Source organism: Phyllostomus discolor, chromosome 7, assembly GCF_004126475.2.
Source record: "Phyllostomus discolor isolate MPI-MPIP mPhyDis1 chromosome 7, mPhyDis1.pri.v3, whole genome shotgun sequence".
In the NCBI taxonomy this organism is placed as follows: domain Eukaryota; kingdom Metazoa; phylum Chordata; class Mammalia; order Chiroptera; family Phyllostomidae; genus Phyllostomus; species Phyllostomus discolor.
In genome coordinates, this window is record NC_040909.2 from 14,966,547 (window position 1) to 14,992,967 (window position 26,421).

Sequence of the window (26,421 nt, forward strand, 5' to 3'; positions counted from 1 at the left end):
TTTTTCTTTATAACTTTACCTCAATGTTTTATTTTGAAAGTATTTGAACACACAGAAAAGTTGACATAATTGTACAGTGGACACTCAGATACATACCATTAGCAGGTTAGTTGCTACAATTGCTTTACCACAAGTCTATCCTTCTATCCACCTCTTTATCCATCCACTCATCGCATTTCCTTTGGATGAATTCCTAAGTAAATTTCAGATATCAGTGGTATCTCATTTGGGATGGTGGTGACTTGAAGAACAACTGACAGTGAATTCCTTGAAGCCCTAGTAAAAATACAAGTGGCCTCATTTTATTGGACAGAGTTGGTGGCTGCTTGGCCTTGGCAGCACATTTAGAATGCATTTAATCAAAGACAGAAGGGTAGTTTTCGCTGGCTGTAGACAATGGGCCGATGTCTCAGGGACCAGCAAAGTCCCGCAAAGTAGTATCTAGTTGTCTCTATTCATTTGAATGAGAGCCTTTGTTTTGTTTCTGGAGGAAGAAAGGGAGGTTTGGGAGAGAAGATAAATATGGACGCAGGTGGAAACAGTAACCCCTCCCCTCTTCCACAGGTTTTGAGTCCCTAATGGAGAGATGGGTTAGAAGCTAAGGTTTGCTGGTTTCACCGAACCAGCAAAAGATCTCAAGTCAGATTGCCTACGCTTGCATTCCAGCTGCCTCTGGCTCTTTGACCTACGATATAACCCTCACCCTCTTGGTCTCGGTTTATTCATCTTAAAATAAAAATAATGCTAGTACCTACATTGAATTGTTGTGGAGAAAATATATGTGCCTGACACGTAATGCAATCAACTTCAGTTGCTAAATAGAATTACATTCCTTGATGAGATTCCACAAGTTCACACAAAATTAACATATGCGACTGTAGCAGCTGAACAAGAGACAAGGAAACTAAATGAAGTTGATAAAACTGAGAGGTGCAAAAGGCAGCAAGCCTCAAAATCCTTGCAGACAACCCATTGCACTTAAAATGAAATTTAATTTCTTCCCTTGCCTTGTAAGGCCCCTACGTTACCTGGCCTCTGCCGGCACCTCCAATCTCATCTCCTCTCCTCCCTTGCTTAGCCCTAGTTACACCAGTCTGGTTTCAGAATGAGCCAAGCTCATTTGATTCTCAGGACATGTGTGCTTTCTGTTCCTTTACATGAAAGTATTTCCCCAGATATTTACAAGGCCTGTGATGTGGTGGGTAAGGGCTACCGGAGACAGGCGCCGGGGTGAGGAAGGGGCGGGGCCAGGACGGGGAGCGGGCTAGAGCGGAGGCGGGGCCAGGGAGGAGGCGGGGCAGGGCGGAGTCCGCCGGATGTCAAGGCGGAGGCCCAGGAAGTGACGGCCCGCGGACTTCTGGAGTCGGTGAGCGCCGCACTGCCACCGCCGTGGTCGCTGTGTTCCCGGGCCCTGGGAGATGGAGAACGGAGCCGTGTACAGCCCCACCACGGAGGAGGATCCGGGCCCTGCCAGGGGCGCCAGGAGCCGCCTCGCCGCCTACTTCAACCTGGGCCGGCTCAAATTGCCTCAGCGCGTGCTAAAAGTCTTGCAGCTGGTGAGTCCGTGGCCATGGCGGGCGAGCCGGGCCGGGGAGGGGGGTCTGGTCCCTGGGGCATCTGCCCGTGGGCTAGGGAGGCTGCCGAGCCGCCTCTTTTCAACGTGGTTGTTCAGGAAGCGGTCGTTTCCACACCCCCCAGTTCCTTCCCTCTTCGGCAAAGAAGGGGGCGTTACCCTCCGGCCCCCACCTCCTCCCTGCGGGCCGCCCCTCGTCCCTAGATCTCTTTCTGGCCGGGACCCGGATAGCGATGGAGGGCCGCCGAGCCTGTTAGGTGGAGTCCAGGAAATGCGTCGGAGCAGACCCAAGTGAGACACTTAGACTCATTCCATTTACTCCTCTGCAGCCACCTTCGTTTCTTCTCCCAGCTATTACTCTGTGTTATCTCCCACAGTTCCCGTATTTAGACTACGAAGTGCTTTTTTGTTTATCTTTCCCTGGTTCCTGCGGTTTTCCTGGCGCGAGTCCTTGGGGGCAGTTTAATTTGGTGGACAAAGTCTTCGATACCGCGCACTGGCATTGAGATGTACGCATTCAATAAATTGTCTCCCGAGAGTTTTATGTTGATTGGAAAACAACTATTTCCGAGTGGGCAACATATATGTGCGAAGTGCAAAATCAAAAGGGCGTCTTTTTGTGTTTTGAGTGCTGGCGGCAAAACTAGGGCACGGTATTTTCAATTTCATTGAATTTTAGTTTACTGTAGGCAGTGAAGGTACCTTTCACCTGTTGGTGAAAATATCAGAACATCTTTGAGATTGAAATTTTAGTTATCAAATTGTTTACACGCATATTGAGCTCTTATATTCTGTTTTAACCAATGATGAGCAACGTTTTCTGCAAGACGAAAAATAAAAGACTGCCTAGAGTAGTTTTATGGATTGGTTTGTTTCTTTAAACCATGCAAGTGAAAATAACCAATTAGTTTCTTTGGGAGGAACTTAATAGAACTCAGATAACCAGAGCTTATGTTCTTAGAACTGAGATGACCTACTTTTATGAAATAAAAAAAAAAATAGCAGTCAGGAAACTGGCATTACTTTAAAGTCACCAAAATCACATCTGGGAATAATTGCGAAATCACTTGGAGGCAAGTGACATTATGGCCTGTGGAGCTCAAGAGAGTCTGGCTCTGTCTGTCCAGCCTTTTTTTAGGTAGTTCCACATTTTCGTTTCTTGGCAAGAGAGGTTCCCGGTGTCTTTCTTTGCATCAGCTATTCCTTCTACCCTGGAGTGATTCCTTCTGTGCTTCCCCTTGTTAGCTCTCACGAGACTTGTAGATTTCAGCTATTTCTCCACAGTAGAACTAAAATGTTTCTACTTGAATTAAGAACTCTTTAAAACAGAAAAGAATATTAATCTAAAGCATTCTTACTGCTTAAAAAACATCGTCAATATTCATCTCTTGCCCATTAAATCTATTTTCAGTTGCCTGTGTTTTTCTTGCTAATTAGGTACAGCAAAGCTAAAGTAAAATTTTTCGTCACCTTATTTATAGGGTTAGTAGTGTATCTTCAGAACAGAATACAACTAGAAATTTGGGAAATGGACTTAGGCTTATGGAAGAGGGGACGATGAATTTGCCTTGCAAAGATTGTTAGACTATTAGTCCTGCTTGTTCTCCATCATCCGTAAGGAGACAGACGGAAAGGATAACAACTGATGGTTCTTTTGAAATCTATGCATTTGTTTATGGGGAACTTGTAATGTTATAAGAATGCTTTCTTGAATGTATATTTTAAATTTTTTCATTGTTATTGCCTTTCATTTTGATGGTTGTCTTTTTGTTCCTGCTTTGTTTATTTTAATAATGCCTTACCTCTTCCCAACTCTATATTATGGGGGTTACCCAGAAAGTCCCAAGTAAATAAAAACTGCCATCCTGCCTGGGGCAACAGGCAGTTTTCTTTGCTGTAACTCAAATTCTGCCTTTAGGTTGTTTTACTTTAGATGACTTATTTTAAAAAATTAAGTAGAATTTCAGAGCTCCAATAAGGAAACCATAATCAGAAGAGGAGGTACTTTAACAAGGGACCTGCAAGCCCTATGACGTTTTATTCAAAATGTAGTGTGTGTATGTGTTTGGGTATGTTATTCTGAACCCATACATCTTTACAGATTCTCAAAGACCCCAAAAAGAAAGGAACCTTTCTCTAAAACTTAAAAGTCAGAGACTGTAAGCTTAGGAAATCCTTAGAGTACTAGGAAGCTGAATTGGATTTCCTCTGAGAGTCTTTCCAAGATTTTTACTAATCTCCGAGGCTCTGTGGCGTGTGTTGGTGCAGAACCGAACACCAAAAGGGCTAGAGACGAGGCTGCAAACAGGGAAGGGGAGGTCGGAGCTAGAACAGTGTAGCTGGCTATTGAGTTCCACGTATGTAACTCTTGAGTTGGAGCTGTCTAGTTGTGTCTACCGTGCAGGTATGACCTTAGTTTTGTCAAAGGCTTGTTCAAAACCTAAGCGTCCTCTGACTACTACCTACCCTTCCAGAGCTGAAGAAGAGATAAAGGTTCAGCTAGGAATTCATGTAAGGAGTTTTTGCAGTCCTAAATTTGTGCATTCAGTTTATTATCAGTTTATTCTATCCTTAGATTGCTCTTTAGGCCCATGTATTTTTACTTTGTGAGGTTTTTTGTTGCTGTTGTTGTTGTCGTTATTTTTGAGGGAATTTGTTTTTGTATTAAGGGGTGAATTGGCATTTGGTAACCTGATTCTTTGCTAGAAAGCTGGTGCAGTGATCTAAGTATGAGTATTATTCTCTGCAACAAGCTGACATTGTGTTTATGGTACCAGTTGAATGTCCCGATGGCTGCACAGTACTATGATTATGATAACTGTTCAAGCAAGCAGTTTGATTTGGAATTCACCAGTGACTTAAATTTATTAAATTATATATAATGTTACTCTGTAAGTGCCAAGAAACAAATCACTTAGAAGCAATTTATCTTATATTGGTGCTTCTTTCATTACTTAAATGTGAAAGTTGATATGTACTAAATTAAAATGCTCTGTTTTTACCTTGAGGAAGATCCATAATGTCAGCAAATTTTATCTTTGAACCTTTGTGAGTGTAAATGTTTGCTTAAGGCAAGGGAAGCCTGGCCGGACGTCAGGCTGACAGATGTGTTTGCTCAAACTACATCTCACTACAAGTTCATTAATTCACAAATTCATATAATTTTGTAGATGGGGTTTTATAATGAATGGGAAACATTAAAAAGCTATTTTTATAAGAAATGTTTTCATAATAGACTGTTAAAGGCAAATGATGGGGAATTAGTATTTAATACAATGACTGTTAATTTTAAAGAAGACTCGAAGTTTCAGAAAAGGCAGTGAAATTGAAAGAGAGAGAGAAAGACACAGGGTAGTAATTATCTGAATGTTGAAATCATTAGGACTGTGAGTAAGACCGTCTTTTAGTCACTAAGACTTCCCAGATATGTTAACCCTAGCAAATTGCTTTTAATGTATGTATGGTTTAACAGCAAAAGGGGAAATGCACAAAACTACAGTTGTAACCTCAAAAACCCAGTTCTACAGGGGAAACCTGCATGAACGTACAAAGTTGTAAAATAAACCTAACAAATAGTGTTTTCTGGGGAGGAACAAGTACAGAGAGGGAGTCAGGAGACCTGGGCTCTTGTCTGTGCCTGGCTAACTGGGGACTTACTTGCCTGCCAGACATTAAGTCCATCGTTTGTAAACACGAAGGTGGGAGACTGTGCCCTCCAAAGGCCTCCCAGCTCTGAAAGTTTGGTAATTCCTTCAGTTACATTTGGGTAAAGTTTTCCGTCATCAGAAGGAGCCGCACAGGTGTCCTGTCGTTAGGTAGTGAGCTTCATATTTAGTAAGCAGTCCTTCGTGGCACGTCCTCGCGCATTGGGAATAAATCTGTTCACCAGATGGTAGTAACCAGTCTTTTAACTTGCGGGTTACCTTCACCATTATCTCCTTATTCGATTCAGTGGCCTTATCTCTTTTTCCTGTCCTTGGTATTTGGTGCTGGTGACTGCCCATTTCTTGAAATTCTTCCTTCCCTTAACTTTTATATTTTTTCTTTTTGTAATAAAAAAATTGTCTGCTTACAAAAAAATCAACTAAAAGTATGATTAAAATAAAGTAAGCCGCACTGTACCCTTCACACTCTTACATCCCCCAGCATCGCTGTTCAACAGTTGGAGTATGTTTACTTGCTTTTCGAAAGAATTTCCCTCAGAAGTGTTAAACTTGTGACTTGCTCTTCTGGTGTTCCTTATTCTTCCCCCTGTATTCTTGAGCTGTGATATTCCTTCGGGCCCCACCCAGTCCGTTGTTCCTTGTTTCTTCAATCCAAGGCAGCCAGGCAGGCGGTCCTGTTGTCTGCCTCTGGAAGTCCAGGCTCCCTGGCATGACCTTCACAGAACCACACCCAGCACCTTAACCATTTTTCTCGGCACTCCCCATCCAGTTCGGTCAGTTGCCTGGTTATGCCTTCGGGGCTTCCCATGCAAATGCTTGCCTTCACCACCTGTTCTTGTTTGTCCCCGTCCTTGGCACGGCCTCTGCCCACCCAGACCCTGTGTGTCTCTTGGCTCTGGGCTGAGTCTCGCTTTTCCGCCCACCCTTCTTCAGCTGCTCTTCGTCCAGGTGGATCCGAACATTCTCTTGAGATTTCCTGAACTTAGATATAATGAATGCTCGATTGTGAAGTACAAAATAATTGTGTTCCCCCTGTTTTTTGTACATTGGTCTTACTGCTCTGCCATTACATGTTCCTGTGCGTATTATAATGCTGCATGCATAATACCCAGATACACTTCATTATTTGTTTTTTTTTTATCGAGGTATAATTGAAATGTAACATCACTTTCAGGTGTCCAACATAATGATTCATTATTTGAACATACTGTGAAATGATCCCTTTATTTTGTACTGCAGGCTCTTTAGTGCTATGGGAGATAATAAAGGAAACTTAACAGCATCATAGATGGCGAGTCAGGAGAACATTTCATACCACATACAGCTTTTATATAGTGCTGATTTCTTGGTCTTTAACTGGGAATAGGAACTAGTAAATTCCCAAATTTGATATGATACCCTTTCAGTCTTTTAGCATGTCCATGCAGAAACCTGCCTCTTAATACTGCTCTGAGGCTTAAAGTTAGTAAGAATGCTTCCTGTTAGTAAGTTTGGAGCAGGACTTTTAATGACTTAACAATGATTGCTTCTGGCCAAGCTGGATCCTGCCCTCTTCTTACTGAGAATAAATAAACAGTCTGTATTTTTACTAGAGATAGGTTTTTTTTGTTGTTATATAGTCTACACAGACGAGTGTTCCTGATAATCTAATTAGTGTAATAAGAACGCTTCAGCTGTTCTCAAACCCCATGAGAGTTTTAGGCTGATATCTTCTCATAGTTAATTCACTTTTATGCAACAGGTACATTTTGCAAACTTCTCATAGAAAAGCTCCTAAAACTCCTAAGATAGAGGCAACCAGAAGCAAGAATAAGGCAAATGGAATATTAGGCAGTACTTTATTATACTATAGTCTTGTAAAGACTCACCCTGGAATAATTATAGGAGACTTAGGAAGGATCTTTACCCAGTGCCTTCGGGAATTTGTCTTGGTGTGTCATTTTACATCCCATGGTCTGTGATTGGGAATGCCTCACCTAACAGCTGTCTAAAGGCGGTTGTTCAGAACATGCTGGACAGTTTTATACTTCATTAACAGGAACTCATAGCAGTAGGATCTATTTTCATTCTTACATACATTCTTTTCAGTTGTAGGGATATATGAACTTTGTATTGCTCAGTAGAAAGGGGGACAACCTTAGAGGCTTAGATACCAATTTAGATTTGACCTTTTTTTGGAAACCTTTTATTTGGAAGTGATTGTAGATTCATAGGAGCTTGGGAAAAAATGTACAGGGAGGTCCTGTGTGCACTCACATGCATGCACGTGTGTGGATGTGTGTTACTGCGCTGCAGTTTTATCACATGTGTAGCTTCTAGAAGCACTGCCACAGTCAAGATTCAGGACTGTTCCATCAGCACAGGCTCCCCTCCTGCTTCTGCTTTATAGCTGTTTTACAGCCACGCCGCTTCTCTCTCCCCCGGGCACCGCTAATTTGTTCTCCACCTCTATAGTGTTTGTTTTTTGAGGAATGCTGTATGAATAGAATTATGCAGTCTGTAACCTTTTGCAATGGGATGTCTTTCACTTTGTATAATTCTCTGGAGATTCATCCAGGTTGTTGCATATGTCAAGTTTGTTCCTTTTTGTTGCTAAGTAGTATTCTGTGGTATAGTGTACCTGCCACAGTTTGCTTGACCATTGAAGGACATCTGGATTGTTTCCAGTTTGGGGCTATTGTGAATGAAATTGTTTGCATGAACTTCAGTTTTTATTTCTCTTGGTTGGATGTGGAATGCAGAAATACAGTTGCTGGGTTCATGGCAGTTGCATGCTTAGTTCTTAAGGAAACAGCTAAACTGGCCTTGGCTACTGTGGCTGAATGGATTGGCCATTGTTCTGCAAACTGAAAGGTCGCCGGTTCCATTCCCAGTCGGCACATGCCTGGGGTGTGGGTGTGTGAGAGGCAGCTGATCAGTGTTTCTTTCACACATTGATGTTTCTCTCCCTATCTTTTTCCCTCCCTTTCACTCTCTCTAAAAGTAAATAAGTAACATCTCAGGAAGGGAGGGAGGCAGGGAGGGAAGGAAGGAGGTGGGTAGGGAGAGAGGTGGGGGGAGGGAGGGAGAAACTGCTAAACTGTTTTCAGAGTAACTGTACCATTGGCCATTTTGTGTGAAAATGTTTTGTAGGATAAGATTATTATTGCATACTGGGAAGTGTATCTGTTGACTTTGGTAGCAATTTTGTTTCCCTTAATATATCTGGTTGCTTCTACTGGCCTGACTTGGGTGAAATGGCATTTCCCGATGTAGGCATCTACTTGGGTCATCAGTTATTTTGATTGTTTTAACACTCAGAAGGAAACTCCCTCAGTTTCCACAAAACCCACACAAACTGCCCGAGTGAAACTCTTCACTTTCTTCCCTCCTGTTTCTAGAGAAGAGTTAGCCCCAAACCTGAGCTCCGAATCCCACCTTTAGAGAACCTCTTTTCTTCCTGTCCTTAGACCTGCCCATCTCCCTGGTTTCTGCCTAAACATTTAAACACGCCCAGTTCTTTCCCATCTAGAAATTCCCTTCCCTTGGACCTCCTCCACTGCTGCCCTAGCTGGCCACTCTTCTGAAACCATGCTTCTTGCCTGTTCTGTCTCCGTTCTACTGCTTTGTCTTCCCCTTACTTCCTTCCCAACATGCAGTGCTGTCGTCGTCTAAGCTTCCCTGTATGACTACCCTGACATGGTCTTGCTGATGTCATCAGCAGCCTTCCTGCAGCTTAGGCTAATGTAAGCGTTTCAGTTTTGTTCTTACCTGACTACTAAGTAGCATTTAGGACTCTGGATTCCTTCCTCTTTATAGAAATACTTTTTCTTGGTCTACTGCCCCTCGGACTGTTGCTTCTGATTGTCCTTTGCAGGTGTCTGCCCCTCTGCATATCCCTTGGGTTCTTCAGAGTTCTGTGCCAGGCCACCTCTGCTCGTTCTGGGTGGTCTCATGGCTGGCCCCCACATCTCTAGCTCCACCTCAGACTGCCCGCCTGAGCTCCAGGCCTGTATATCCATTCGCCTCCTAGGCATCTCCACCTAACTTCCCCCAGCCCCCCATACACAGCATAGTTAAAACTGAATTCATTCTCTTCCTAACACCCTTGCCTCTTAAAAAGAAGAACAAAACAAAACTCTTATTTCTGCATTGAAGCATCAGTATGTTAATGCAGTGGGAGCACTGTGAAAACCCACTTCCATTTCAGTTGCCGGACCCACCAGACCTAACCATCCTCTGTTCAGTGCAAAAAATCATTCTGACCTGCGCCTGCCCGTCACAGCCAGCCATGGCCGGCCGGCCCCTCTGCAGAACTCTTCGCTCTCCACCTCCGCCATCGGCTGACTTGTGTTGGTCCCGTACTGGTTTACATGAACGATGCTTTCTATGGCCAGGCATTTAATTCAATATTACACAAACTAAAATTGAGTGTGAAAACAAATTGCTTCTGTGAAAACTAAATCGAATGCTTCAGAAAGATGGAAAAATAAGTTACTAAAATACTTGCTGTGGAATTAAGTAAGAGCAAGGCAACTGTGAAAGGCTGGTGAAACCAGTCCCACCCTAGAAGGATTCCGTACTCTGATAATCAGCGTCCAAGACCTTGCCCCAGTTCCGGTAACCTCAGTGGGAAGTGGTAGCTGTGAGTGAGGGAGTGGCCGCTGCAGAAAACCTGGTGTGGAATTCCAGCGTGGTGGGCTCGCCCCCACCTCAGATGAGTAGTGAGTGAATGCGCCATTTTGTATTAGGTTAAAACGTTTCGGTACATGTGTATTATCTTGTTTCTACTCTGTTGGTACTCATTTTCTCTAGTAACGGCTTCTACTGCATCGTTTAGTAATTAGCCACTCTCTCTATTACTGCGGCTAGCCACCCTGGGCACTCTCTGTTCCCCGATTTCATACATCAGCTTCCCGTCTAGATGTCTGCTCCAAGTTTTGCCCTTCCTCCAGTCTCATCTGCATATTGCAGCTAGTGAGAGCTGCTAAAAGCATGAACTCGGCCATGCTACCCTTTGCTTTAAAAACCCTTAAAACCCAGAGTCCTTAAACTAGTTAAAGAGGACATTTAGATCTGACCTCGGCTTACCTCTCTAGTCCCGTCTCATCGTTTTTGTGCTGCTGTCCCCTCCTTCACACTGGACACTTGGGCCATGGTGACTCAGCTGGCTCTCACGGCTCACTGGCGGGTGGTGGGATGTGCGTGTGCCCACCGGGTAGGAGGGTGCTGGGCTCCCCCACCGCTGGGTCTTCGTGTGCACCGCTTCTCTGCCTGGAACTTCGTTTGCTGACTTGAGCCCCCCAAACTGACTCTGCTGCCCTCCAGGACGCCTTTCCCGACACCCCAGGTTCAATGGCTCTTCAGTAAGCTTTCATAGCAACGCCCAATATTTACCCTGTTCCACAGTACATGGCGGGGGACTGTGTACCTACCTTCCCCTCAAAGCACCCAGACGGTAAGTTCTTTGTAGATCAGCCACTCGGGAAGTGTGTTTGCCATCGTCTTGTCTCCGCTTCATAAATATTTGAGTGAACAGATGGTGTTTTCTGAAAACGGTGTAGGTTTCTCCAGAAAATCACTGAAGTAAAATGCTTTGTTTGTTTTGCAGTTGCTGTCTCTGCTGGCCTTTATCTGTGAAGAGGTGGTCTCCCAGTGCACCTTGTGTGGGGCGCTGTACTTTTTTGAACTCGTCAGCAGCAGTGCCTTCCTTCTGAGTCTCCTTATCCTGATAGTGTACTGCACTCCGGTCTATGACAAAATGGATGCTGGGAAAATTAAGTCATCGGTGAGCACGAAAAATATTGTCCTTATATTAGGAACATAGAGAATCTGGTAGTGTTTTGTTATTCGAAGTAGTAACACTTTCAAAAAACTCAGTAACATGAGAAAAGTTGTTCCAGCTCTGCCTTTAAGCAACTCGGTTTTCCCCCGCCAAATGGCAGGATAGAAGGGGAAAGTGGAATTAGAATGAAAGTGACAACACTACCCATATTGCACAGCAACTGGTCGTTTAATTCACATTAGATATTTTTAAAAACTAAGAGTTTGTCACTTTCCATTTCTCACATTTTAGAGTGTCACTCATTGGTTCTACAGTTTTTCATTGTGTGCCTATTATATGTGAGGCATGATGCGAGGCCCTAGAGATGGAGTAATGTGATGAACTAATGTGCTGTATTTCTGGAGCTTATAAATAAAATGGCATGTAATTACACTTAGTTTGTTTTGATTTCATTATGAAAAAAAGTTGTCTGTAAGTGAATTAAGAAGGCATTTATTAAAAGACTTAGCCCGCTGAACCTGTGTTTTTATTTTAGTATAAGGATTCGTTTATTTATTTATTTATTTTTAGAGAGAGGAAGGGAGGAAGAAAGAGAGGGAGAGAAACATCAGTGTGTGGTTGCCTTTCAAACGCCCCCCCACTGGGGACCTGACCTACAACCCAGGCATGTGCCCTGACTGGGAATCAAACCAGCTATCCTTTGGTTCACAGGCCGGAACTCAGTCCACTGAACCATACCAGCCAGGGCTTAATTTTTTTTATTTTAAAACAGCTTTTGTAAATATTTTACTATATTTCTTTTGGGCCTTTGTTTCTATTAATAGGTAATTTAAAAATTTTAAGTAGTTGTAATCATAGAATATATATATTCTGCTTTGTACTTAACTACATAAGGATTTCATGTTTGTTTCAGTGGTTTAAAAATCACTTTTACTGTGTGCATAATTACTTAAATTTTAAATATATCTTCATGTAAGGGAGGTTTTCTGATTTAGAGAAAAGGTTTTGAGTGTGTGGTGGTGGTGTCGAGGGTAGAAGGATAATCTTTTATAAGAAAGCATCTTTTCTGTTCTGTGCCAGTGTGGGTCACATTCTATCCAGAATAACAATAGCCAATGTCTAGACATTTATTGTGTGCCTGGCACTGATCTAAGCACTTTCTATGGATTAACACTCATCTTTAGACTCATTTTATAAAGAGGATACTGTTATTATCTCCATTTGCAGATGAAGAGACAAAGGCACACGGATATTAAGTAACTAATTCAAAGCCACAAAGCCTGGGAAGTAGTGTAACTGGGATTTGAACTCAGTCCGGCTCTAGAACCCATGCTTATTGAATAGTACATTATTCTGTCTCAGAATGACTGTCTTGTTTACCTACTTGAATGCAATCCAAATATTAGTAGAATCTTGTATGTGTGTGGAGCAGATTTGAAATAATATTTAAGGGAATAGGAAAAACAAAGTACTGTAGAAAAATACCTCTTTTAGAAACAAAGACAAAACTCCTTAAATGTTTTAATAAATGTTAAGTGAACAGTTGACAATAGTATAGGAATTTTATGTTGGGTAGTTTTGTTTATATTAAGTTTAGTGGAGATTGCATTTCTAAAAACTCAGTGTCAGACTTTGGAGTGGCTATCAGTTACCGGATTCTCTTCTGAATCGAGTACGTATGTCAAGCAGTTCTCAGTTGGCATGTGAGAGAGAGAGCGCCTTATGAGATAATGCCGGAGAGAGCACTTAGAAACCCATGAAGAACTCCATCATTGTGAGCTGCATTATGATGAGATATGGAGGCTTTTCTGGTAGTAGGTAGCTCGTCATACAAGCCTATTTTGGATTACCCACATGGAACAACTAAAAGCAATACGTTATTGCCGAAAGTTTAAGTGGCTAAAAAACATGCTGCTAGCATACTTTTGTTTAGTTACTGGTGGATGGTTCTTCTGAGTCTCTTTCCCAAAGTGCTTTCAGAGCTCCGAAGTGCTCTCAGACAGGCCGTCCTGGCAGAGTGCACTGGAGGGAAAGAGATGTGCCTTTTTTTTTTTTTTTAACCAGAAGTAAGGTAGGATTTAATAAATCCTTTGGCTTTGATAACTTTACTATGTCCCAGAGAAATACACACACACACTGTCACACACACTCACACACATGACCTTTTGGGGAACTGTTTTATGACAAGATTGTTCTGTGATGTATTCTCGGAATATGCCCTGTCCACTATGCCCTGCCCTCGTGCTCCTTCCCGGGGCGGCCCTCTCGTGCCCGGCTTATTGGAAAGATGGAAGTCCCCGTGTGCACGTTTGGGTTGTATGAAGCAAAAGAAATGTCATTAAAGTTTTTTAAAGTAAAAACTAAAATATTTGTTTCTGTCAACCTAACCATACTGCATTCCTTATGTGTTTTGTACATGCGTGTAGGATTTTTACATCACTGGGGTGACAGGATTAGTGTTTCTGTTGGCGTCCATCCTTTTTGCTACCATGCACGACCACACCTCAGCTGAAATTGCTGCCATTGTAAGTACCTTGTGTTTTTGTCTTCGCTTATTTTTCTGTGTCATCGGGAATCTGAGAAGTAGTTGACAAGTTATACAATACGGGAGAGTAGTTTGTCTTTGAATTTATTTTTTATTGTAATTTTGAATAGAAGACCTAAAAGCAAACAATGATAGCTTTAAATATGATAGCATGAAAAACCTAGAACATGTCTTTAGAATTTGAATTTTGTTAACAAAAAAACACATTTACTCCAAATATGAACATGTTATTGCTAATGGAAGTGGTAGAATTGACTTTATTATCTTATATTTCTCTACTTTTCAGTTCAACAAAACACGTCTATATGGCAGGTGCTGTTCTAGGTGTATGGAATATACAGGAGAAATGATCCAAAAGTTGAGCCTAATAAAAGATCAAAAGAAAACACTTGTATCTGAAATCCTTTGGTGGGAGGGCAGGGTTTTTTTAGAATGGAGAATATTTTGGATTTTGGAAAAGTGATGCTGTACATGAACTTTACTATACAACACCTTCAGGGGGCCTGGGCAGCCTCCTATAATCCGGCATGTAGCTATTTCTGAAGCACAGGAATATTCACAGTAAAAGGGACAGGCAAAGATTTTAAATAGTTCTATTTCATGTTGACTTTGAGCCACGCAAATCATGAAAACTTTGAGCTTGTTTTGGATTTCAGAATCGCAAATCAAAGCCCATAGACCTGAACTGGTACCATTGTTCCAAATGTGAACATCTCAGAACTGGATAACTAATCCTTTTACAAGTCAGCTGGTTTCCCATTAATACATTTGCTCATGACAGAATTGAGGTGTCAGCTAATAGATCATTAAAATGACTTTTTATGATAGAAAAACTTAAAAGGAGTTCAAGAATTGCATGGCTATATCTCCTTATTCATGGTTTCTTAGCACTCACATGTATAAAAACAAAACATGGAAGTAACATTAATGCTGAACTGTGACTCACTCTTAAGTAGTATTTATCCATGGGTCTGTGAACCTCTTGAAGAGAAAACCGAAAGTTTTAATAAAACCTTTTCAGTTTATATATATATATCAATACTTCCGAGGAGGTGTTGCAGAAGAAGACTTACTGCAGAGGAAGAGGATAGGATTGTCAGGAAAGTAGTTTCAAGTATAGAAATACATTACTATAAAGTCCTGTGGAAGAAGTGGAGGTTGAGGAAAAGTTGAGTGTAGGGCAAAAAAACCATGGCATAAAATTCCCAGCTATTAAAAAAGACCTTGTTGATGTGTTTTAATTAGATGGTATGTTAGATTATTGCAGTATTTAGATTTCATTGGATATATTTAAGAGTGACTGGCAGTTTAAGAACTCTATAGTATGCTGGAAATGACCATTTGCAGCTATTTAAATTATGAAAACTTTTGGAGAATTAAATGAGTGAGGGGGTTTATTTAAAAAAAAATTGTCAAGTGTGTGAGCCAATGAGCTGGAAGATCATCTGTCTGGATGATAGGGCAAAGGGCCTTGTGTGGACTGGGACTCTCCGAGGGGTGGGAGGTGGCTTCACAGACTGGGGACGTCTGGTCTCCCTTTCAGGTGCTGAGTGAGCCAGCCAATCGGGGGAGAAGTGCCATCAGAGGGAAGAGAGTTGAGTTTTGGGTGGGGGGCTTGATAATTAACTTTAGGTTGGATGTGTTGGGGGGTGTGGAGGTGAATTAATTAATTTGGAACTCAGTTCGCTTTACAGTGACGTGAGGCAGAGGGCGTGTTCTTGAGGTGGAAGGGTTGGGTTTTGGGGGGAAAAGAGACCAGCAAACGACAACAGAATGGGAGAAACCGTGGAAGGGACTTGCGCCATCACCTGCTTTAGTTTTCTCTTCTCGTAGAGCGCTTTGGCCCCCACTTCCTTAAAGGTGTTGCGAGTGGAGAAGCTAAATTTGAACCAAGGTCGTCTGTCTCTGGACAGAATTCTCAGAATGTTGATCCGATCTCAGCAGAGCACGACAAGGAGGAAGTGGTTGAAGGAAGGGGAAGTAAATCGTGGCATCATGTCACGTCATCAGAGTGTGACAATGAACTGGAAAATGTTTTTTTAGATAACCTAAAGGTATCTTCAAAATAGAACTGGCCTTTTTATATTAATAACTTTTCCTCTTTTCACACAGGCTCAGCTGCCTACTCACGTGTGCCCCTTATCTTGTCTGAGGGGCAGTCTAACGTGGCTAATAATCCTGTTTGTGTCCTTCTCTAGGGTTTTGTTTTTCATCTGCTAACCTTAACTTCACAGATGGGCAGTCCACGTGAACACGCACTTGACGTGCATTTATGAGACAGGGCATTTGTTACTTGTGAGACTGTGACTAAGCCATTATTCCCGAATTCTTTTTTTTTTTTTTGTAACTTCTTTCCATTTTGTGGTGACGTTAAACATTTTTTTTACCACTAAATTTAAGAAAAAAACTATTGAATCATCTTGCTTATATGAACCACTCTCAAAGCCAAGCAGGAAATGTGAGATTATATGATCAAATTCTTCATATAACCTTTGCCCCCTTTTCCTCCTCAGACGTTTGGATTTCTCGCAAGTTTTATGTTCCTGGCTGACGGTGGCTTTATGTTCCATGAAAAACGACAGACGTCCCAGCTGAGGAAACCTGAGACCGCCACCAGGGCAGAGGCGCTCACCGAACCACTGAATGCTTAAAGACTGCAGGGAGCCGGTGTTTCGCAAGGTGCCGACTGCGTGGCCCCGGAGCCCGGGCAGAGGCACTTGTACAGTCTGTGTAATGGCTAAACCACTTCTTTCGAAGAGCAAGGGGAAGGGCCCGAAGGCAGTTGTATCAATTCGGATAGTGTGCCCGTCACCACAGATTAGGCCAACAGGGTTTGGGTTTTTTTTTTTTTTTTTTTTTTGTAGCATTTGAAATTTGTATCAACGAAGTTTATTTTTTATTTTTTGGAGGTGAGGGCAGTTGTTTCATTAAGGCACAGCTCAACTATTGATAAATTATTCTGTCGTTGTTATTAGGGCTTAGCTTTCAAATTTTTCCTCACAGCTATATAAGCAACATGACTCACTTCATCTGTTCAGAATTGTTTTCCCTTTTAAGTTAATTTGCTTAACTATGAGTTTGTTTTCTGAGGATTCCATACATTTAATGTGTATTTAAATGTTTGAATTCGATATTTAAAATGTTGGTTTAGGGTTTTTTCTTAAAATATAATACCCAGGCTCTACTGCATCTCCCTCAGCCTTAAGATTACATTGTAACAATTTAAGATAATTGTTATTAACTCTTTTATAGCCGAATAGAAAATGTGTGGGAGGTGCTAGCATTTTATATGCATGAAATCAACATCCGCAACCCGGCATTTGTTCTGCACTTTGGTGGTTGTTGATAATAAGCAAATTTTTTGTGTGTAACACATGGAAAAATCTAAGAAACTACTATCTCACCTAAGGACCAAAGATAATAAAGAGATACTTTTTGTGCAATACAGTGAACTTATAAAAGCAGGCATGGGCCACTGACCAAATATCCCGAGAGGCGAGTTCCCACTGTGAGTGAGAAAACGGTTCGCTCTCCTGTTGGCGCGTGATTACTTCTACTGAAACTGATAGAGCTCTGCAGGTCCTGTTCAGCGTTTTCATTGGAGCCAGTCTTTTAAAAACCCCAGCCTTTGGACTTTTCATCTCTCTGAGATGCTTGCTTTTCCGTCTCCTTCCCAGAATGGTCCACACGCTGCTGCCTCGTCAGGCAGAGGTGCACTCCTGGCCCCGGCTCTTTCTTGTTGGCGGTGGTTTTAGGTGGTCCAGGATCTCGGGCCCTTCTCATTGCCCACAGTGCTAGCGGGATCTTCGGGGTTTTTGTGCCCGCAGAGCAGTGCCTTTGGAGGAGACCGTCCTAAGGGAGTGAGTATCTAGAGTCCTGCCCAGGTTAGTGCTGTTGACGGGGTCAGGAGTAGTCAGACCGTTCTCAAGGGACACTTCACAGCCAGTTCTGATAATCTGGAAGAACTGTCTGCTGTCGGCAGGCGGTGGTTACAGAACACACCCTTCTTGCCCTCCTAGATTTCTGACTCAAAACTTGGATGCCCAGGTGATGAGCGCACGCGTCAGGTCCTTCAGGAGTTTGGGGGAGGTGTTCCGGGCTAGGCGTGCTAGGTGGACTGTCTGAGAAAGTGGAATCATGTGTCTAGGGACCCCATCATTTTTTAACCTCTCACCTGCCTTTTGTGTCTGGTAGATCGGTTTCAGCTGCATCCAGGTGGCTAATGTGACTCTCAAAACTTGGTCATTATGGCCAGACACAGCTGCTCTGTCTCCATGACTCAGGGCCTTATCCATTTGTATCACGGTCTGGATGCTAGTGTTAGTGGCGATGCCATCATTACCAGCTTGGGAGATAATGAAACCAGTCGTGGGTGCTTCTGTTACTGAACGCGCCGTCTAAGAGAGAAGTAGCTTGGGCCTTGGGTTCAAGAAGAGGCTGGTTCAGAAGACTTGCCAGCTGATGGTAGGCAAGTTCTGGAACTTCACATCAAACTACTGTACTGTTGCCATATTAAATATCATCTAGACCCAGCTGGGATTCACAGCAAACCACCTGGACTACCTCAGGGTCCCCACCCACGCGTTGGGTTTAGTTGGGTGTGCCGGCCGCGTCCTCAGCGGGCCTCACGGGCAGCCGGCACTGAGCTCGGTTCTGGGTGTTCTGAGGTTTCCTTCCGTTGTTCCCTTGGTGTAGGGCCATGGAGCCTTGCCTTTTCGGAAAGATAATGCATTCATTGGTATTTTGGTCACTCTAGAACTTTTTTTCACGTTGCTTTTTTATGGGACCCGTGACCAACTGGCCCCCCTTTTCTCTTGCAGAAGAGATTCCGAGTGGAAAGACCACTGCGGTAAATACACAGTTCCAGGAGAACTTGGGACCGAAACCACTGTTAAGGACAGGACAGGACAGACTTAGTAAACTCAAAGTTACATTAGTTTTTATTATCACATATTATAAATTTAATTTGCTATGTTTTATACAAATAAACTGGAATGGTTTTAAAAAATTATAAGGGAAATGCACTTACAATATAAAAATTTTATAATTGCTGTACTTAAATTATGTTCTGTTTGGGGACTGGGAAATGTATTTTTACATTGTTTATAGCCAATCATTTTTGTATTTATCAAATGAAATCCCATGTGTCCTTTTTATCTTTCTCCATGTCAAATTTTGTAGTCTTCTTTTTAAATAAATCCATCCCGTTGTCCATACTTTTGTAGTTGTTTAATCATTAGGGAAGCGCGGTATTTAGGAGAAAGCCTTCTCCAGAGTTTTAGGAGTTGGCCGTACAACCGCGGCAAGTGCCTACACAGAACACTGGACCGCGGATCTGCCCCGGCGTGGGGCACAAGTAGAAGAGCACCAAACCCAGTTCCGAGCCACGGGCTTTTCCCCTTGTTGAGAAGTTGGGGTGTACATTCAAAGGAGAATTTGAAAGGAGCTATGGGTGAAGAGTTTGAAAGGAATGTTACAGACTAAACTCCTTTCAGTACCACCAAAGCAGCAAATTTGGACTCTTCATCACATTTCTCAATGTGACTAACAATGCTAAAAACAAAACAGGCACATTCTCTTTCGTCGGTTCAACGACTGGGAAAGTGTGAGGCGAAACTAGGGTGGTTTTGGAAAGCTCCAGCTATTTGTGTGCTTTGCAAAATTCCTGCCTCCAGCCTGTATGAGAATAACAAGGTCTTTATGGTCATCGAGAACTCACTGGAATTTGTGCATTCTTTGGAGTTTTGTGTTCTGTTTTGTTCAGGAGCACTATCAAGATGCAGCGAACTGCAAGGAGCGGAAAACCTGCTTAGGTGGGTCTTAAACATTAAGGAACATTTATTGCACAAGAAGTCTGGGTAGGACAGTTCGGAGACTGGTAAATTCAGGGGCTTCAGCAGTGTCCTCAGGGACCCAGGTTCTTCTTGTCCATGTTCTCCTGCCTGTCCGCCTTCGGCTGTGAGCTTTGGTCCTCAGGACGGACCCTTGCCCGTGTAGCAAGACCGTGGCAGCCTCTGCAGGCCTCACCTGCAACTCAGCAATGCCCGAAGGCCAGAGAGATTGTTTCTTATTCTGTCTCTCTAAGGTGTCTCTTTTCTTCCAGAAGTTCCTCGGTGGCCTTCATGTACTTGCTTACGACAAGACATTAAATGTCCATTTCTAAAGCACAGAGAATAGAATTACTGTAATTGGCTTAAAATAACCAAGATTTCCCCTTAGGTTGTGAGTACCCTTTGAAGCTATTGCCTTCCGATACCCGAACAAAGCAAGAGAAAGGGCCATTGGGTTGGGGATAAAGAAGATCTGTCTGTTGCAGCAGGTTAAGGAGTGTGCCCCAGCCAGGAGAAATACAATTCTCAGTTTCAGACTTTGTGTGTGTGTGTGTTGGGGGTGGGGGGGGGGGCCTGACTCTCCCAAAATAATTTCATGTGGAAAAACTAGCAGTTTTCTTTTTTAAGACTGAATTGTAATTCTACAAGTCATGTGTGTCATAGAAAATGGGTTCAATGAAAGGTGGCAAGTATTGTTCTTTCCCTGGTATCTTTGCATTTGGCCACTTATATTTTTGATTTTTAAAATAGGCCAGACACTGGGGGTACAGAGGCTAACTCCTATTGTGACATCACCCAGCTTCAGTGGATCATAACGTTTTGCCATACTTGCTTTAAGGGTCCTTGGTTAAAAAAGAAAATGACGTGCCCTGGCCACATGGCACCCGGCTGGAGCGTTGTTCCATGCACCGAAAGGTTGCCGGTTCTATTCCCGGTCAGGGCATGTGCCTAGGTTGTGGGTTCGATCCCAGGTGGGGTGCATATGGGAGACAACTGATTGATGTTTATCATCACATCGGTGTTTCTCTCCCCTGCCCATGTGCGCTCTCTCTCCCTCCTTCCCTCCCTCCTTTCTCTCTCTAAAAATCAGTGGAAACATGTCCTCAGGTGAGGATTAAAGAACAAAATATTTCTTAAAAAGAAGAATATGAAATTATATTTTAAAGTACCACCACCTCTACTCTTATTCTATTTAAATAGAATCGTAAACATAGTAAACACTGTCTTGAATTCGGTGGTATCTTTCCTGTCCTTATTGTCTGTGCCATCTATATACAAGTGTGTCCATAAACAACTGCATGGTGTTTGTGCTGTATGTATCCTTTTATAACTTGCTTTTTCAATTAGTATTTTGCAGTGTATCTGACGCATGAAACGCTACTTCATTCCTTTCAGGTGTTACTTGGTATTTCATCGTATGAATGTGCCACAATTTATTTCTCATCCCCCTGTCGATAGAAAAAATTTAATGTGGTTTTCTTTTTGACCATTTCCACCAATGTTACAGGGAACAAACACGCTTAAACATCTCGTGCACATGTGCAAGAGTTTATATGTTGGGTGTGTACTTAGAAATAAAATGATCGGGTCCCAGGGTATATGGGATTATACTGTGGCTACATATTTCCAGATGGGTCTCCAAAGCAGCAGAACCAGCCCACGTTCTCATCATCTGTGTGGGAGAGTGCTCGTTTCCCCAGCCCTTCTCGTACTGAGTGTTAGTCCAGCCTGATGTTTCTGCCACCGTGGGCCTGAAACGGCCCTTCGCTTTATTCTGTTTCCCGTGTGAGCGGTGAGGCCGATCATTTCATCATCTGTGTGTCGTCGACCTTTTAGGCTCCCACGCACCTGCGAGCTGCTGGTTTGTATCCTTGGCCTTTTTTCTTTAATGTTGGGGATTTCTTTAGTTGAGAGTTTGCAACATGGTATGGATACGACCCTTTGTTAGTCACATGCCTTGGAAATAGTCTTCTCGCAGCCTGTGATTTATATTTTTACGTTGCTTCACTGGTCCCCTCAAGGTCAGAGATGTTCTCCTGGACCTGCCGAAGTGTTGAAAGATTTGCATTTTATACCTAACACTTGATCCTACCTTCATTTTCATGGGTAAGCACCTCATGCCATCTGATCGATTGCTTCAGCGAGTGACTTCTTGCTCCTCTGATGGACAGGGTTGCCTCTGTCACGTACCAAGTTTATGTGTATGCATGGGTGTGGCTTTCTTGGGCTCCTTTTCTGTACTTTTGCTAATCCTAGAGTCTTTAGACAATTATTTACTTATTTTTAGAGGGAGAAAGAGAGGGAGAGAAACCTCAGTGTGTGGTTGCCTCTTACACACGCGCATCCGGGGACCTGGCCTGCAACCTGGGCATGTGCCCTGGCCGGGAATCAAACCGGTGGCCTCCCGGGTTACAGGACGATGGTCAACCTGCTGAGTTACACCCATCAGGGCAATCCTGCAGTCTTGATAAAATCTTAATATCTGATAGGGCAAGTCCAGAAGTGTTCTGTTCTATTTCTGGCATTCAGTGTTTTTAAAGACCACTTTTTAGAGCAGTTTTATGTTTACAACAAGATGGGGAGGAAGGTGCCGAAGCACTATTATAACTGCACCTTTTCAAGATGGGGTCGGTAAGTTCCATAAAATTCCCTGATTGGTATTTTCTTCTTGGAGACACGCTGATTGTATAGATTCATTTGCGGAAACATGACTTATGACTGAACATTAATTACTGTGGTGAACGTAGGGTCTCTGCTGACGCTGGCCTTTATTTCCAAGGCCGCCTTTGTACAGTTCTTGTACCTCACTTGTCCTGTGTGCCCCGGACACTGTGACATTGTTACAGAATGTGTCGGAGACGCTGTGACGATGTGAATGAGCACAATGAGAAATCCCCTTTCCTCCAGTTTCCCATGACACGTTTTTTATGTCCCTTGATCTCTAGCAGCAGGATCTTAATAATTTTTATTTCTAACAAAACTCCTGTTTATAATTATTTAGTTATTTTCTAAGATGAGATAATATGACTCTTTCATGCCCTGTACTTCCTTCTGGGTCCTAAATAGAAGAGCTTTTTAAAAACCTGTATTTCTAGTAACAACCTGTTTGTGAAAATCAGGCCTGTCTGTGCCAGGAACCTCCCCTCGCACAGCTCCAAAGAAACTTCCAGATTACTGGGTGATTTTCCTGCAACAATCTACCGCTGGTACCAGAGACGGTCATTTTTCTCGCTAATAAGAATGGGGGATCCTTATTTAAAATGTTCATGTTCTGATGAGAAGACTGAAATGGAAAGTGATCGGTTTGTGTGGACCGTGTCCTCAGCGTGGGCGCACCGAGCAGTGCCGCCACCGTCTTGCGCCACCTCTCGTGGTTTGCCCACGGGTCCCCGCGGGGTAGCTCACCTTCTGGGTGTCTCTGCCGCGTCCTCGTGCTGGGTCACCTGTTCCTCTGTTCCCGTCACTCCCTCCACACTGAAAGATAGCTCTAGCGGCTTACTTAAATCCACGTTAGTCTTTTTCTTCTTCCAAGGTTTTCTCGTAGGCGATGCCGGGCATTGCACGCCTTTGTCCGGCGGCGCGTGCTCGCGAGGAGCGCTCCTCCGCTCTATCCATCAGTGGGTCCGGGTGCTGACGGCCAGCCGGGCCCCTCCCTCGGTGACCTTCCCCGTGGACTTGCTAGCTGAAAGGTTCCGCCCACTGCTCTGCGTCTAAACCTTTTGTTGTATTAGAGAATAAAATAAACCTGTTTATTTTATTTTATTGCAGAGTGGTGACTTTATAATTCTGTAATTCCTGCCACCTTGGTTAGCTGGAACTTTTCAGTGATACTCTGAACCTTTTTAGCACACGTGTTCTATTTAAAAAACAACAACGACAACTGACAAAGCTAATCAGCACTGCAGCCCCTCTGCTGTGTTGGTGGTGGCTCCATGTTTCAGTTTGTCTTGTCCTCCGCCCCCCCCCCCCCCGCCCTTAGCTCTCACTGCTGGTGCGGTGTTGCTTTTTCAGATTTGCTAATATGTTTTAGTTTTCCACTCCCAAGGCTTCTTTGGTTTCTACTCCTTAGTTTTAGATTCCAGTTTTCTTCGGACTCAAGTGTTACTTGTCTTTTCAGCAACAGTCTAACAATGTTTATTTTTGCCCTTGGTCTTCAAATCAGCTAAGCCAGATGTAGAATTTTAGATTGACTGTTATTTTTTTTTATTACTTCAAACATATTCCATTGTCATCTGGCCTGTAACATTGCAAAAAAAAAATCCACTGTTAGCCTGCATTCATAGTATATAACTTTTGGTTCTTTTAAGATTTTATCTTTGTATTTGACATTGAGCTTTCCTGGAACATGTCTTTGAACTTGCCGTGGGGTCAAGGGCGCTCCGTAATGTGACTGCCATCTGTCCCACCAGCTGGATGCACTCCAGCACGGGGGGTGCTTTCTATAAGCCTTCCTTAGAGACTGTCTGACCGTAATGGCTGTTCGTCCTGGCATAAATCAGCACCCATCTCTTTTTTTAAAGATTTATTTTTATTAGAGAGGGGGGGAGGGAAGGGGAAAGAAGGAGAGAAACACCCATGGGTTGCCTCTCCTATGTGCCCTGACCGGGGACTGAACCCGCAACCCAGGCACGTGCCCTAACTGGGAATCGATCCTGTGACCTTTCGCTTTGCAGGATGACGCCTAACCGGCTGAGCCCCACCGGCCAGGCTAGCACCCCTCTCTCGCCTCCTGCTTGGTGCCGGTTCCCAGAGCAGCTCATTGTGGTCTGGACAAGCGTGTGATCTCCCCCCTCGGATGATGGCCACACGGTTTGTCGGCTTTTTCCCCGTTGGTTTGGCTAGATGAGACACTTTTCTTCTAGATGTGCTTGCTTCATATAACTACATGTGTGTAATTAAATAGTTACACGTTTCCACGAGGGGGGGCACCACCCAGTATTTGGTGAGTTATTACTAGCCTAGTCCTGGGCAGCCCAAAGACCTGACCCCACAGACAGGCCGTTTGAGGTAGCCCGCAAGCCTATGCACAGATATCATGCAATGGGTCTTGGGGCGCTACACTCTGTGGCTAGCAGCCCCACGTGTCAGCTCGTTGCATGGAGTGGCCGCTGCTGTGGGCCCTCAGCCGTGGGCACTAGCATCTCGGAGGAGAACTGCTCTCCTTGGGGGTGGGCGGGCTCTTCCATCAGCGATGCTTGTCAGCTGGTCTCCTTTGCCGGCGAGGCCTTCATTAAACCAGCAGTGCATTAGGGAAGACACTCTGTCTAATGAGTGGGCAACCACCTGTGTGTGAAGATGATTAAAGGCTCAGGGGCTGGTTTGGGTCCTTAATTTGAAGGTTCGTCTTCTCATGATAGGAGCCCTTAGAGCTTGTCCCACCTGTGGGATGATTCAGACTCGCACCACGAGAATGCCAAGTTGGAGACGGCCTCAGTGGCGCCCCAGCTGCCTCCCACAGCAGGAGGAAGTCTGCAGACACAAACACTCAGAGGCCCGGCAGAAGTGGGGGAGCCTGTTGCGAAAGGCCCCAGTCACGTGCGCAGGCAGTTCCTTGAGATCAGTAGGGTAAGGCCTCTTGCACGGCCGGAACTGTGTTGTCATCGGGGCCTCATTCAGATGTGGCCACGTGTCTGCTGACGTGGAGCGGTGGCTGTGGGAGGATTCCCAGGTTTCGGACGAACTGCCTGCAATAGCCAACACACAAGGCAGCCGATATGGGTGGGGGCCACTATAGAGTTTGTCCTGAACTGATGGTGAGCTGTCTCTTTGAGCTGGGACACAGCTCCCAACATGGTTACTGGGAAGGCAAGTTGCTCGGATTTTGTCCTCACTCGGGTCCCATCTGCTTTTCCTGCAGCAGTGCCTGGGGGCGCAGGCAGTTTCCCCCGTGGAGCCGTTGCGGAAATCCCTGCATGTCCACCAGCCGCTCCCATCCTGTGTCCAAACCACGGATGCTGCATCACTGGGGAACGCAGGGCGGTGAATGGGTCCTGTGTCCTGTGTCCGGGGAAGGCCAACGGATTTCCCCCCCGGGGATCTAAAATAAGGCGTTAGCAACCCCCTGTGTAGGCTGCAGGCCAAGAACCAGGGGGGATGGCAGCCACACACGCAGTCACTCGGTGCTGTCGTGAAAATGAAGGTGGCCACGTTCTTGTGTATTTTTTTTTTAAGATTTTATTTATTTATTTTTAGAGAGGTGGAAAGGAGGGAGAGAAGCATCAGTGTGTGGTTGCCTCTCGCATGCTCCTCACTGGGGACCTGGCCTGCAGCCCAGGCATGTGCCCTGATTGGGAATTGAACTGGTGACCCTTTGGTTCACAGGCCCGGCACTCAATCCACCGTGCCACACCAGTCAGGGTTACGCTCTTGTTTAAGCTTCCACAGTACACAGTGCAGCTCCCAGCTTCCTTTGGCCTGACAGCAGTGCTCGGCTTTCAGGAAACTTTGGAGCTCTGCCTGGCAGTCCTGGCCGCACGAAACATTGTGAGAGAAGACCGTGTACTTTTGTTCTCCCAGGAAAAGGCATTGTTTCTGTTGCTCGGCTTGGCAAGCTTTATGGGTAAATGCCATCCTTGGTGCGGCCTGTGACTGACCCTTATATGAGCCATGAACAGGAGTGCAATGAATGTACCCCATGAGTAGGTTCTTGGAAAAGAGCAGCAAACACAGTCCAAGCCAAAATGCAAACAACCTCTCCCTCTCACACACAAAACCACAAAACTACAGCCAAGATCTAGTAAGTGTAGGAATATCCAGGGCTTCCTGGGCGGGGCTGAACCTGGAGGCCAAACCCCATACCATATCTTGTCCCTTTTTCTCCCACTGCTGTACCTTGTCGGGTCTGAGTGGTATCAACTCAGACTTAGGTCTCGGCTCCACTGCAGCTGTGGAGTGCATGCCAGGCTTTTGCATCTGCTGCTCTGCAGCCTCAGCCCCCAGCTCGTCTAGTTCTGCTGTTCCTTCATTCTATCATCTCCCTGGCTTTCAATCCTAGATATCCGCCTCTGTGCTAGGATTTTTCCTGGGCTACCTTTCCCCCCTAG

At 44.2% G+C, this 26,421-nt stretch overlaps 1 protein-coding gene across 1 annotated transcript; it reads left to right on the top strand.

The window, feature by feature from the left end:
* The first annotated feature begins 1,326 nt into the window (after nucleotides 1-1,326).
* CMTM6 (CKLF like MARVEL transmembrane domain containing 6) lies at nucleotides 1,327-18,762 on the top strand. Its single transcript, XM_036030557.1, has 4 exons — nucleotides 1,327-1,556; nucleotides 10,829-11,005; nucleotides 13,429-13,529; nucleotides 16,063-18,762. Exons 1-4 carry the CDS (start codon nucleotides 1,419-1,421, stop codon nucleotides 16,196-16,198), a joined length of 552 nt encoding a protein of 183 aa, XP_035886450.1. The 5' UTR covers nucleotides 1,327-1,418; the 3' UTR covers nucleotides 16,199-18,762.
* Nucleotides 18,763-26,421: the final 7,659 nt, after the last annotated feature.